The following is a 14,166-nucleotide window of genomic DNA, read 5'->3' as shown; positions in this document are numbered from 1 at the left end:
AGTGCATTGTATAATTCACTTGAACTGCTCTCTTTTCTACTCCCAAATGAATACTGGAGATCTTTTTTTTTCCATGATGTCTCCTCTTTCCTCCCTCCAGAGTCATGACACCCTGTTCAAACTCTCTGGACTTCAGCCAGTTTTTGGCTAGAGGCAAAGGAACATTACAAAGGTCATGGCATGAATACCATTACCTGTATGCATGCAACAGGAACGCTGCACAGAGTAAGATTTTGGAAAAATCTCAGTAATATCGGATTAGTATAATTTAGATGAATACTGAGAAATGACACTTATGGGATATATACAAATACACATGTATATGCACACACATATACATATACGCTTACACATATCTGCATAAAATATATCTAGTTGATTTGAGGAATCATTAAAATCAGAACTTATATTGTCTGCTTTGTATACAAAGTAATTCAAAGAACGAAAATGTGTTAAATTTTTGCACAGGCCCACAGTGTAACTTATAGTATAAAAGCAGAGATGAGAAAAAGCTGTAAATAACTATAATATGGACTACAAGATGATAATATTCAGCATCCATTACATTCCTGATAACAAGTATGATATACACAGTTCCCAGTCTCATCAACCTTAAGATTTAGTTCTCAAGGAGCTCTTACACTTATTTTCTTCCTTAATGCTCACCCCCAACTCTATGAGTAGATATTCGTATTTTATAGATAATAAAAATATGGCTTGGTGTGTATTTAGTGACTCCAAAGGGACATAATTCTCAGTTTCACTTTGTTCTTCCCCATGGTTTTTATTCATTATAAATATCAGACTTTGTATAGGATTTTCTTTAACTCCAGCTTTAAGAACAAGACTATTCCTATTCAGAATTTTTTTTCAGTGCAAATATCAGAGATGTGCAGAGCTGATGATGTAAACTTATGTGCCACATAAAATGGGATCTAACAGGCGTTATTTCTCCACTCACATTCCAAAAGTTCATTTGAAAAATCAATGTCTTGAATCTCACGTCCTCTTTTCCTCATTGAAACTACATTATACATGATTTCCAGGTCAGCCACAAAAGACTGATTTAAATGGTAGCACATTGCATAACAGTACTTTTCAGATACAATTAAACAATATTCATCTCCATTTTGTGGGAAATCTTCACCCCTAGATGCTATAAATTCATTTCTCTCTATCCATACAATTGAATAGAGGGGAAATGAGCTAAAGGGACTACATTTACCTAAAGGGAGTCATATCTCTGTAACAACAAATTTACAGCTCACTATCTCTTCCTTCCCCCTGGTCTTTGCTTGAGGACAGCCCTTCCTTAAGGATCCTATTGTCATCACATTGTAAAACTTTTCAAAGCCTCTGCTCTGGGTTAGGACAAAGAATAACTGTGGTCCCAGGCTCCAGAATCCAACCTCTCCTGCTTATATGTAATACACAAGACATTTTGGGGGCTCCAGTTAGAGCATTCAATGATATCTTCTGATTTTTTATAAATTATCATTTTCCTTTTTTATTCCCTTTACAATTTTTATTCTATAGATATAATTTTCACATAGAAAAATTTTATGATTTAAGATATTTATTTCAATAGGCTTGATCCTTAGCCATGGCACATGAAAACAGAAGAGAGAATTATAAATAGTGGTGTTTTTTGTGTTTTGTTTTTTGTTTTTTTTCTTAAGACCAAATGTAAGTTCTATAACTGGGCCTCACGGTAAGAGTTAATCAGATGCAGGGTTTTATATAAATATAGTGTATGAATTTTTCTGGATAGAGATTCTAATTTTTACCAGATTTACAAAATTCTCAAACAGATTAAAAACCATTCACGTAAGAATTATGATTATCTCTAAAGTATTGAGTCATCATCCCATTGTGGAATTCAATCTATAGCACTATCAGCACTGCTTCCTGAAAATGCAAGTCCCAACTTCCTATTTATACTCCAAGCCCTAAGCTTTATGCTAGAAATTGCCTGGAAAAACCAGACATCCTGTTAGGTGAAGCCAAATATAAGTGATTCTACCACATTTGACCCAAGCCAATTAGAAGTATCTTTTGTTATTTCCCTCTGATTTTTCAGTGAATAAGCTTTCAAAAAGAATGTTAACTTACTTGAAACAGGCCTGGAAGCATCATTATTTCTAACATGCCCCTTTCAATGAAACTCGTAAGCTTTATGATTTTATTTCTAATGTGCCAAGTAAAGGACTTTTAAAGAAGTGAAATCTTTAGGGTAATAATTGAAGAAACTCTGGCTTGGTATTCTTCATCCTCACCTCTAGAAGGAAAATATATTACATGGCTATTAACTATTATACTTACTGCTGATGGTAGTCACAAATGGGAGATCTTGACCAGCTGTTTTTTCAGCTTAACTGAAAACAGAGCGAAAGGGGAATAAGTGGACTTGATCATCAGCCTGAAAGATGAAATAATTGTATTATTGTAGCTTTCAAGTACTGAGCTCATACGTACGTGTCAGGTACCTATGTGTCAGGTACTCTACACAATGCATTACATGATTGTCATGTTTAATCTTCACACCAATCAGTTGTTAATTAACCACATTTTACAGACAGACAGACTGAGCCCCAAGCCACACACCCAGTAAATAACAGTTGCCTGATTCCACAGGCCTCTACACTAGAAGTCAGAAGTCTTAATTTCCTGACACTGGGAACTTATAAAATAGGATGAGTTGCCAGTGAACTTCAAAAAAGTTTCTTCTTTGAGGGTCAGACAGTAAGAGCAGAATCTAAGTTCAACTAGCAACTCTCTCTTTAAGAGAAAAAAAATAGGTTAAGATGACTTCATGGAGTTCACTTCACCATATTCTTTTTTGCCCTTGAAAGGAAACTGCTTTTACAGGAAGAGTCCTAAGGAGCTTCAGAGTAGACAACTTGGCAGTTATAATAGAGACAAAAGAAAACTGGGATATCAGAGGAGTATCCATTGTTTTTCAAATACCATTCTAGAAAAGCAGCCCCTCCTTGTATGGCTAGACAAGGGGAGGACACATTCTGTTTCCCACTAGAGGAATTATGTGAAACAGCTCATCTGTGTAAAATCGGCCTTGGCAGTGCTGCTGAGACCAATGAGACCTTAAGGAATCTGCTGAGCAAATGCTGGTTGTGCAAGCTGTTGGCCCGAAAACTGGGGCGTGTTTTGCACACCAAAGCCTTATTCATTTCAGCATTGCAAAAATATGCAACGTATGCTGTAACTTTCTCACAGCATGTCAGTTACATCTTCCTCATTCCCTTTTTCACTCCAAGTCTTTTCTAAAAACTATTTCCAGAAAAGACTGTTGACCTTGTATGCTTGAACAGCCCTGGGCAGTTAGGACAGGGCCACCAATGGCTGCAGAACACACGTATCACTGATTTTCTCTTAATTGCATGTTCTTTTTCCTCATACCTACCTGTAGCACCTACAGGCATTATTTGCACTTTATAGGGGTGCTGAGGGTTAATATTACTGACTTGAGTTGTTCAACCTGTCTTTTCTCAATCCATCCTTATAAGATGACAGGAGATTATTTCCATCAAAAAAAGTGTATTTATTTATATATTTTTGGTTTTCCTATTAACAGTAGGAATAGTTTCCTCAAGTTGATGGGATTGATTGACATTCTCCTGCTTCAAGTAAAATCGTCATGTTGAATAAATGGAGCCAGTGGTCATTTCAAAGAGGATTTGTTCCTTTCCCAGCTTGGGTCTTTCTTAGGTGTTATAAGCCGTGTCTTTTCTGCATTTGATTTTCCACCGTTGAAAATGGGGTACAGCAAATGTCATCGTCTTTCTCTACCCTGAATGCTTAGTATTGTGCTCTTCATGGTATTCAGCCGAACTTTCTCATCTTCATCAACTCTCATTGATGATCCCAGGGGCGTAAATCATCTCTTACCCTACATCACTTGTTTCCTTGACTGCTTTGACTTTCCCCCATTTGTTGCTGTGACTTCTGAACTGCATATATCTGATTTGCCTTTTCCATGCCTCTGCCATGGCTGTAGGATTTCTTTGTGAACAGTAACTCCAAGCAGGTAAGTGAGCTACTACCTAAAGCTTGCTTAATATAACTCCTTGGCTCACTATAAGCTTGAAATCTCTTCGTTATCCAGGATTTTGTTTTGTTTTTGTTTTTTACATAGTGTAATCTCATGTCTAGGTAACTCCACTTTGGGTTTCAACTCTTAAATGAATATCTAGAGATTCGCCTGAAATTTTAGCGTGAGACAGTTGACATTCGATCACATTGTGCCTCATATGATAAATTCCATGGTGCCTTTGTTTTCTGAACTGGTACACAGTTCTAGAGCTCTTTGGTTTCCTTATTTTTTTTAATGCTACTGTTATTGTTATAATAATTTATATAGTTGTTTGGTTTTTTCCTCCTAATTCCTGAGTGGGAAATATCTGAAAAAGGCTTGATGGTGTATATAAGACTTGGACTATTGTCTTCTGATAGAAATCAAGTACTTTTTGTAGATCGCATAGGCTGCAGTTGAATTTCGATGCTTGATAGGCGTAGTGTCTGAGCAAGCCAGATTGCAGTCACGTCACTACAAATTCATTTTCTTTTTAAACTGCAAAAATTTAAACAGTAGTACAGACTCATGTTAAAAACAGCAGTCTGATCCAAGATTTTGTAGTTTGTAGAACCAATAATGTTTGCTGTTCTCCATAAATTCACGCTGCTTGGTAGGAAAGTACATAGAATTTTTAGAACTTAAACAGACTTTAGAGATACTACTTTAATTCAGCCTCCTCATCAAATGACGAAACTCTGTAGGTAAGTTGAATGAAGAATTCAGCTAAGATTCTTTCTTTGTGTAAAATATAGATACAACTTTGTAAAAGAAAGAGCTACTTAATAATCAGTTTTTTTACATTTTTAAAACACTGTAACTTTTTAATTTATTCTCACTGCTAATGAAATCAAACTTGTTATTTATCAAGTTAGCCTTGAACTTTTTATTATTACCAATACCCCTGAAGCTCAGTTTACTCTAACAGTATATTATATATATTTTTTGTCTGTTCCACCTGAAATTATAACTGGCCATCATAGCTTATAGATTTCTGTACAGCAACAGAATATGCAAGTAGTGTTTTCTTGTTAGTTCAGGTAACTGAACTCATGCCTCAAACTGCCCCTTCCCATTGTCCATCAGGCTCCTGAGTAATGAAAGGTACCATCTGGCTTTGGGAGCTTCCTGTTGTACATGAAGATGTTTGGGAGGTTTCATCGTTTAGCTTTTTTGAGTGCTCAGGATGCAAATGGTTCTGGGGTGAATGGGCCTTGCAAGTGGCTGGACCGGCAATGGCAAGCCTCAGCTGAGCCTGATTCATAGTGACAGTTCTTCTGTCTGCAATCCTTAGGAATTTGGGGGACAAAGGGAGGGCACCACTCACTGATAATTTATGCACACTTAGCATCTTCAACTTAGAAGCACTTTGTTCTTCCAAATAATGCTTTTTCAAATGTGGGTGGTCAGCTTTTCTTATTATTTCCCTTTACCAACTAGACTGTAGCCTTTGTTTCAGTTCCACCATCTCTCCACACTCCCCACCTCACCACCTTAGCTTTGCCCATGTGTGTATGTGTAGAGTGTGTGTATGTGTGTGTGAACAAAAATGGAAAGTGTGTGTCTGAAGTCTGAATGTCCCTGTTGGACTTTGATGGATTTCTTTCGTGCTCTTTACAGAAAGAAGCAGATGCCATTGATGACACTCTGAGTTCCAAACTTAAAGTCAAAGAGCTTTCGGTGATTGATGGTCGGAGAGCTCAGAATTGCAACATCCTTCTATCGAGGTATTGTTGATGTTGAATAAACATTTCTAGTAGGACCAACATTTCCATTCTGTGGCTCAAAACCACATGTTAGTGATTTTGTTTTAATTGTACTCTGCTGAGGTACAGTTCTTTGGATCCCCTTCTGTTAAAATGAGAACAGCTCTTGGTGCTTACTTTTCTTAGTGGAACATATCAGAGCTGGATGCCTTCTTTCTCAAAGTTTAATTTCCACAGACTTCTAAATTTAAAGGCAGAACATCGTAAGTCAATCTTTTCTTCCCAGAAAGCCTGTAAAATGGACTTGACTTTTATTTACACTTCTTGGCCTTAGAGATATTTTGGTCATTTAGTAGCATTGTCACAGAATCAGGACCAACAGATGAAGGCTCTTTGTTTTATTTTGCTTTCTAATGTCACCGTTTTACATTTCAAGGTTATATGATTTCATGCTTTTTTGAGCATTTTTATAGCTAAAAGGATATGTAAATCTCAAACCTCCATGAAATGCTAATGTATCCAGTTCAGCCCTGTTCAGAAATCTTTCTCATAATTAGTGAACCATCACAGCCTTGGAACTTGAAAAGAAGAAAGGAAATTTGGGAGCCTGGAATCTGATTGCAGCTTCGGGCAATGTTGTCAGGTTGTTCTGGGCATTTCAAATCGCTTTTCTGTATCTAGTTTCTTCTTTTCTCTAAAAGGAACTTTCACATTAGGCAAAGACACTGAATGCTTATGGAGTGAGTGAAGATGTAAAAATCCTGAATGTTGAGGCTTTAAAGATGAGTTACATTCTGGAAGGAATGTTGTGTATGCACTGAGGCTGGTATAAGGCGACTTCTTTTTCAGGGAGAATGAAGAGAGGAAACGTAGTAGTCCTTATTATTTAGATGTTCTTAGAATGAATTTCTTTTAACACAAAGAACTGCTGCTTGGTTTTCATGGAAGTTGATTCTTAGCCAGATATGTATTACTTCAGGGAGCAAATGTTTCTTTCAGTGAAGAGAAATTTAACCTTAGTGAGAGTTTTGAATTTTAATGCAACTAGTAAGGTAACCTGAACCATCCTGTTAGCATTTTATTTCTGGCTCTGGCTGAAAGCTGTGTAAATGGCCATACCCTGTATTTATTCTGACTTTTATTCCATGAACTATGCTCGGGCTAGATAAAATATCTATCTGCCTCAGGAAGACACCACTGAAAACAACTTGAAGGTCTGCTTATTTTTCTTCTACAGTAGTCCCTGCCTTATCCACAGTTTCACTTTCTGCAGTTTCAGTTATTCACGGTCCAGTACAATAAGATATTTGGAGATAAACTGCATTCACATAACTTTTTATTACAATATATTGTTGTAGTTGTTCTATTTTATTTTTAGTTATTGTTGGTCTCTCACTGTGCCTGATTTATAAATTAAACTTTACCATAGGTATGTAAGTATAGAAAAAAAACATAGTCTACGTAAAGATCAATACTATCCACAGTTTCAGACATCCACTGGGAGATCGTGGGACATATTCTCCTCCAATAAGGGAAGACTGCTGTACAGTGTAAACAATTTGTTTTGTTACCTTTTTATAAATAGTATTCCTAGTAGCAAAACTAAATTAACTGGGAAAGTTGTGGAGTTTTTTTACATCCTAGAATTTCTCTCTGTATTTTATGCTTGTGCCATCCAGATGAATGCTTTAAAACGCTTGGCAAAGGGAGCTGTCACAGAATTTCTTTTCTTTTCTTTACTTTTCTTTTCTTTTCTTTTCTTTTCTTTTCGAGACAGAGTCTCGCTCTGTCACCCAGGCTGGAGTGCAGTGGCACGGTCTCAGCTCACTGCAAGCCCCGCCTCCCGGGTTCACGCCATTCTCCTGCCTCAGCCTCCGGAGTAACTGGGACTACAGACGCCCACCACCATGCCCGGCTAATTTTTTGTATTTTTTTTAGTAGAGACCAGGTTTCACCATGTTAGCCAGGATGGTCTCGATCTCCTGACCTCATGATCTGTCTGCCTCGGACTCCCAAAGTGCTGGGATTACAGGCGTGAGCCACCGTGCCTGGCCCAGAATTTCTGTAGTGTTGAAATGCCTTTAGAGTAAAAACAGTGACCTCGTTCCTTGTTGACAGATTATTCAGTAGTACTAAGTACCAACCAGGGTAGTTACACGAGCTATAGATAAGGTTACATCTCTTTCTGGCAGATTCTCCATTCTGTTATTGAGGGATGTCGTTCATATTTGTGGTATGTAAATTCCCTTGTTGCCTTAGGCGCTGACACTTTTGAGGTGACTTAGAACTTGAATGTATTTAAACTCTTTTAAGACAGTTTTAAGAACTGACCTAAGATCTGTCAGATTATCAATTAAAATCCAGTTTGGTGTATAAGTGTTATTACAGTGAGCACAATTAAAAAGTGTGTGTGACAAAGTAATTTTGAGTCCCATTTGACCTGTTGGCCATTGGGCTGCATTGATCAGGATCTGAAGCCCTCTCTCCCATGGATGATTCAGTGCCCCATCCTTTTGTGCTCAGTGGTCAGTTGTTTTACTCTCTCATCAGGAAAGCACAGAACGACAAGTTAAATGTTGTGGTAAAAGTGAAAAAATAAGCAGATTTAATTATAATTTGTATTTTATTTAGTTTTTTAACCAATCAGCAGTTTACTTTTCATTCTTCCCTTTTTGTTGGCAATTTATTACTATGCAGAAAAGGAGCTGGGGACATGAAAGGAGAAAGAAATATGAAAACGTGTTCAATACTTATTCTCTTAGTCACCACTTTGGAACATTTTTTTGCCCAGCACTGTGCTGAGTGCCACAGGACGTACCAAAAGTTAAGATAACGTTGCTGCCTTTGAAAGCATATGGCTAATTGGAGAAGAAAAATGACACCTGTGAGATTTTTGTGCAGTTCAGGGCTTACACTGGTCTGACTGAAGGACACGGAGCTCAGCCATGTAGGAGGGGCACTAGCAGGGCTTATTGTAGAAAGTGGGCCTCAAAGGCAAGGACTGTTATATAACGAGAGGTGGGGTCAGGAAGGCAGTGTCAAGGAGGCGTGGAGCAGCAAAGACGTGGGAGGGACATAAGTACAGCTAGTAAAGAGAGCCCTGCAATCCTGGCAGAGAATTATCAATTGGATTGAATGAAACCAGGCAGGAGAGCCCGAGATTCAGGCATTGTGCATTTCTAAGAGCATAAGTCAGCCCACGATCACATCATAACCTCCTCATCTATAAAATGAAGGTCATGAAGGTAGCAGCGCTTCAGCGGCTTGTGAGAATTCCTCCAGGATGTGTGCAGCCCTGGGAAGGGTGCCTGCATGGGAGCTGCCCAGTGTCCTGTTTATGTATCCATGGGATCAGAACTGGTGCCGTTTGTTCAGGAGGAGGACACTGTGTGTTTAATAAGGTTTTTTAGTTTGGTCTTTTGGTTTCGCAGGACAGGTTAAAAGGGGTTAACAGCTGGACCAGGGCAGCCATCAGATAAGGATCTCTGTTGTCCAGGTGAGACCTGATGACTGACAGACAACCTAGAGAGAGATGAAGAAGCCCTTGAAGGCTGATTTTGTGCTTAGGGACAATGAATAGGAATGTTTCAAAGATTATGTCAGCATTTCCCACCTTGCCACACTTACTATCTTTCTTTCCTGATTATTTCATTCCCAAAGGCTGGTGAACTTCCCTATTTCTTATCTTGCTGTCTAGGGATTTATTTCCTGGCAATGCCGTCATTACACCAAAGTTCACCACAGTGAAAGCCTGTGGCATATTCCATGCGCTATATTTTAATGAGCGCTTGTGTTCACAGTATTTAAGATTATACCTTAAAGGTCTTCCTCATATTTTACAAATGTCAGTGGACCTTTAGGTCAGGGGCACCTGCCACAGCTTTGTCTGGAGCCAAGCAGGCAGTTGGAAAGAGGCCAAGGCAGGGAGGAGGTGCCGGCACTGCCCATGCCTGAGTGAGTAGGATATTTGCAGCATGAGTGACCAAATCATTCGAAGCTCTCAGAAAGAGATGGCCTAAAAGGTGTGCATTTGAATGGAGAGCTACAGGCATGAGGGACCGTACCTTTCATGGGAAGAGAGTAGAATGGGCACATCTTAGAGAATTTGTTCCTCAGGTCCTCAGGGAATAAGCAACTTTTCTACTGTCTATGTGTGTATGGGTGACATGTAGCAATTAAAAATTTACTCTGTTTTACATACTAAAACAGACCTCTCTCCACCAAAGGCTGGGGGGTGGCGGGGTGTGGGAGACAGCAACTTGGAAGCAGGTTTATATTGCAAAATGAACCCACCTAAAACACAATTTTATGAAGTGTTCTGCCGTTCTTTTTTCCCAGATGCTCACTTAGCACGGCAGCCTGGGTGTAGTAAACCACAAAAAGCTACTCTAAAGTAGGGGGATTTGGCCTAAATCCACTGAAGCAGAGCTGAGGCTGATCTAGCCATCCATCCTTAACTTATTTTAATTACGCCTGGATGTTCCAATTCTCTTGGCAAATTTTTGAAATACTTGAGTAGAGCAACCTAAAGTTGAATACTGTTTTAAGATGGCTGGTTTGTTTCCTGCCTTGTAAAGAAAGTTAGAGTACATGTCTCAAAAGTTGCCACCCTTCAGCACTTCAGAACACTGCCAAGCTTTAAAAGCAATTAATTACAGAGATTAGAGACTGATTCTGTGGATGACAGATGATACTAAGAACTCTGCAACCTATAGAACCATCCCTGAGGGCGGGGTACTTTTCTTCCCTTTCCCTTAAGGTAGGGTTTCTTTGATCCAACAGGCCGCATGCATGGGGTTACGTTGACAGGTAGATTTTCTTAAGTACTAGCCATTAAAGTCTCCAGTCTCTTTGTGGGCCACATTAAGAGAAACTAAAATTGTTTTGAATTAGAGCTAGCGTTTAGTCCAGACAGCCTCTGGGGGTTGAGGAGCATAAATATATACAATTTCAAAAGCAAGAAGTTCTGTGCTCCATATGGGGAGCTAATGAAATGCAAATCTGATACTTCAAGTATTGTTCTCACTCTGATTTTCAACTCCTTTTCTTTTAAATGCAAAACAGAAGGACTCAGCAGAACTACACCATAAAATGGTTTCTTCAACTTGGTGTGAAAAGGACACAGAACTAATTTTTTTTTTTTCTTATAAGCAGAGCTCTCCTCGTGATTATAGATGTTTTCACAGCCAGTTGGTTTTCATTAGTGGCAGTTTCAGCCCTCCCTATTGTTACTATTCCTTGGCCTTGCATGGCCGCACAATGGTGTTTGGACTTAAATTGACTCAAGGGCTTCTAGTGTCCTGGAGTCTAGGGCTACCCAGTTGAGGCCCTGATGCTGCGAGTCGGTGTTTTCCCTGTTGTGTACTTTACCCATGCCAATTTAGCTAAATTGTTCCATTTAAGCAGGGGGAATTTTCTAACATGATATTCTGGGGAACATGTTCATGAGAAAATGGTTGTCCCAACAATGACAAAAACCATCTGAAGAAGTCTGCCAGGGCAAGGGCTCCTGTAATGGCGTAGGGGTTATAATGACACCACAGCTCAGATGAGGTGATAGAATGGGCCTTATTTGTCACCTTAAATAATTTTGCATTTTGCCTAGATGCTTCATTTGGGTTTGAGAACATGAAATAGAAGAGAATGGTATTAGTACAGTAGGATTCCCAAATTTTTTCCTTCTCTTCCCTACCTAATGGCACATGAAATAACATTCAGTTTAAATAGCAAGGTGGATGGTTTTAACATAATTAGGTCCCAAATCTAGAGAAAAAGACAAGCCAGAGGCATCCTTGGTGGGGTGCCTCATCCAGCTTCACCTGGGGCTTCTCTTCTCCTTCGCTGCCTTTGAGTGCATGCTTTCACCTATTCAGCCCTCATCTTGATCTGCATGTGTCTTGAGGATTTCGGCTTATCATCTGGTTCTCCGAATGACTATAATCACTGTTAAAATAAGGACCTCATCTTCTATTTCCTTCTTAATACTCTCAGCCTCATGGGTGTCATACACAGAGAGGAAACACTGGTGAAATAATGGGTATGACAGTGCTTTAGAAAGTGATCATAATTACCATACTAAGCACTGTTTAATGGGTTCTTAGCTGCATATGAACATTAAGGATACAAAGGTACTGCTACTTTGTTTTTCTAGTATAAAAAATTCTGCCTTGTAGAACGTACATATAGTTTATTGCATTCTTTCTATGGCCAGGAACTTTGCTAAGCACTTAACGTGCATTCATTTGCTTAATCCTCATGTGCACACATACAAACACAAACCCTTTCTAGGGGGAGGCAGGGGGGGATGCAGTTATGTAGTTATTACTATCCTTGTTTTACAGATGAGGAAACTGAGACTTAATACAAATTTTTTGCTCTAGTCACACTGACCAGGAAGTATCGGAGACAGGACTGGGACCCAGCCTGTCTCACACCAAAGCCCCTACCTTCAAAAGTTGCATGTGACATGTGTACATCTTGCTCTATATTTGTGTGTTTACGTCTTTATCTCTAGTCCTAAATATGATGATGCTTTTTTAAGAGCATAGACTCAAAGAACAAATCAAGTCATGTTAATATGCCACATTAGTTTTAGGTTGTAAGGAAGTAAGATTTTAAAAATAAGTCTAGACCATGCATGGTCGCTCACACCTGTAATCCCAGTGTTTTGGGAGGCCAAGGTAGGGGGATTGTTTGAGGACAGGAATTCAAGACCAATCTGGGCAACATAGTGAGACCCCATTTCTATCAAAAAAAAAAGGAAAAGTCTGGGTCTAATGCTTACAAATTAAACAAAGGAGTGATTCTCTTGTTGCGGCTAATAATGTGATCAAGATTTTTTGCCCTGGGTAAGACTATTGTTATATCTAATAAAAATACATTTTAACATTATATGTTATATTTTACAGTCAATACTTTGTTGTTCTGACAATGAAGACACAGATTCCTGATTAAATTAGTAAATCATTTAAGCTGATGGTAGACAGAAAATGAGGAAACAGATTTGTATTTTTGCTTAAATCCTTCCCTATGAAACATTAACTAGATAAGGGATTTTTATATAAAGAGTTTGAGATTAGCAGTCAAGAGTTATGGGTTTGTGGTTACTGTCGTTTTTTATGTTTAATCTTGGACAAATCACTTGGCCATTCTGGGCCCCAGTTTCTCTGTCTATTAAAAAAATGCCTTAACTATGAAGTACTTATACATTTTATTTTGCATATTATCTGTTGCTCAACTTTTTAACAATAACATGTAGTTTCTAACCTTCTCAAAACCCATTTTTTACCTGATAGCAAACTTTAAACACTCCCGACCTATAAACAGGTCAGAAACCTAGTTCTGTCCTCCCACTTGCAATTCATGGATCCTAAATGTAAAAGAAAACAATTGTGTATGGGTATTTTCCCTAGTTCTAATCTTCCAGTGCTTTGCTTAAGGAAACTAAATCATAGAACATAGCAGCTTTGTCCTCTGTGTTAGCAGAGCATTACAAAGCCCTGAAAGAATGTAAAAGCAGTTTTAAAATCCTATTTTTAGGTGCAATATTGTCAGGAAATAAGCTTTCACTGAGAGATTTTAAGAAAAAAGTACTTGAAAATCAGCAGCTGGTGTAGCAAAATGAATTATGTTAAATTTTAATACTCAAACCAATATGGTTAATAACAATATTCTTTCTCCAGGTTGAAATTATCCAATGATGAAATCAAACGGGCAATTCTAACAATGGACGAACAGGAAGATCTGCCCAAGGACATGTTAGAACAGGTGAGCCACCAGATGTATCTCAGAGCAGAAGTGAAAAGCGACCATCAACAGGGAGAGGGATGTTGAGAACATCCGGTTGTTGCTAGTGGATCATTTCCTCATCTATGAATGAGGTGGCTGAACCAAGTTCCCATGTGACTGTGTTAGGAAACTTAATGACCTTATTCTCTCATTGCCTCCCAAACTGATGGGTGAGAAGGAAGATCGTGTTTGTCAAATGCCTGACACCCACAGCATCCCTCAAGCTGCAATTATGTCATTATACCTCAGTAAATCATATAAATCTAGCTCTAGAAGAAAGTCTGTGTTTCACAGGAATACTGAGAATCTCACTAGCACTGTGAGATTGCAAACGATACTACAAAAGCTGATTCATTACTAAATTCTAAATCTAATTTGTGTCTTGGTCACCAGACCCACAACCATGAAAATGAACTTTAAAGCCGCACACGGTCATCTGTATCTGAACAAACATGTTTGTCACAAGGCAGTTGTAAATGTCTTGGGGCTAAGTTTTAACCTCTGTACATTGTACAGCACCCTCTTGTGTCATAAATAGCAGTAAATTTAAATGCCAGGGGTAGCAAGAATGGGATTTACACC

At 38.6% G+C, this 14,166-nt stretch overlaps 1 protein-coding gene across 3 annotated transcripts in view; it reads left to right on the top strand.

Moving 5' to 3' along the window:
* DAAM1 (dishevelled associated activator of morphogenesis 1) overlaps nucleotides 1-14,166 on the top strand; it is a 182,864-nt gene that overhangs the window by 145,610 nt on the left and 23,088 nt on the right. For all 3 annotated transcript variants that reach the window (XM_010376028.2, XM_030930783.1, XM_030930784.1), the window contains exons 16-17: nucleotides 5,711-5,817; nucleotides 13,479-13,563. In XM_010376028.2, the coding sequence (XP_010374330.1) occupies nucleotides 5,711-5,817; nucleotides 13,479-13,563 (192 nt within the window). The remainder of the gene's footprint in view (nucleotides 1-5,710; nucleotides 5,818-13,478; nucleotides 13,564-14,166) is intronic.

Source organism: Rhinopithecus roxellana, chromosome 5, assembly GCF_007565055.1.
Source record: "Rhinopithecus roxellana isolate Shanxi Qingling chromosome 5, ASM756505v1, whole genome shotgun sequence".
Classification (NCBI taxonomy): Eukaryota; Metazoa; Chordata; class Mammalia; order Primates; family Cercopithecidae; genus Rhinopithecus; species Rhinopithecus roxellana.
The sequence above is the reverse complement of the archived record's forward strand: the minus strand, read 5'-3'. Positions and strand labels throughout refer to the sequence as shown.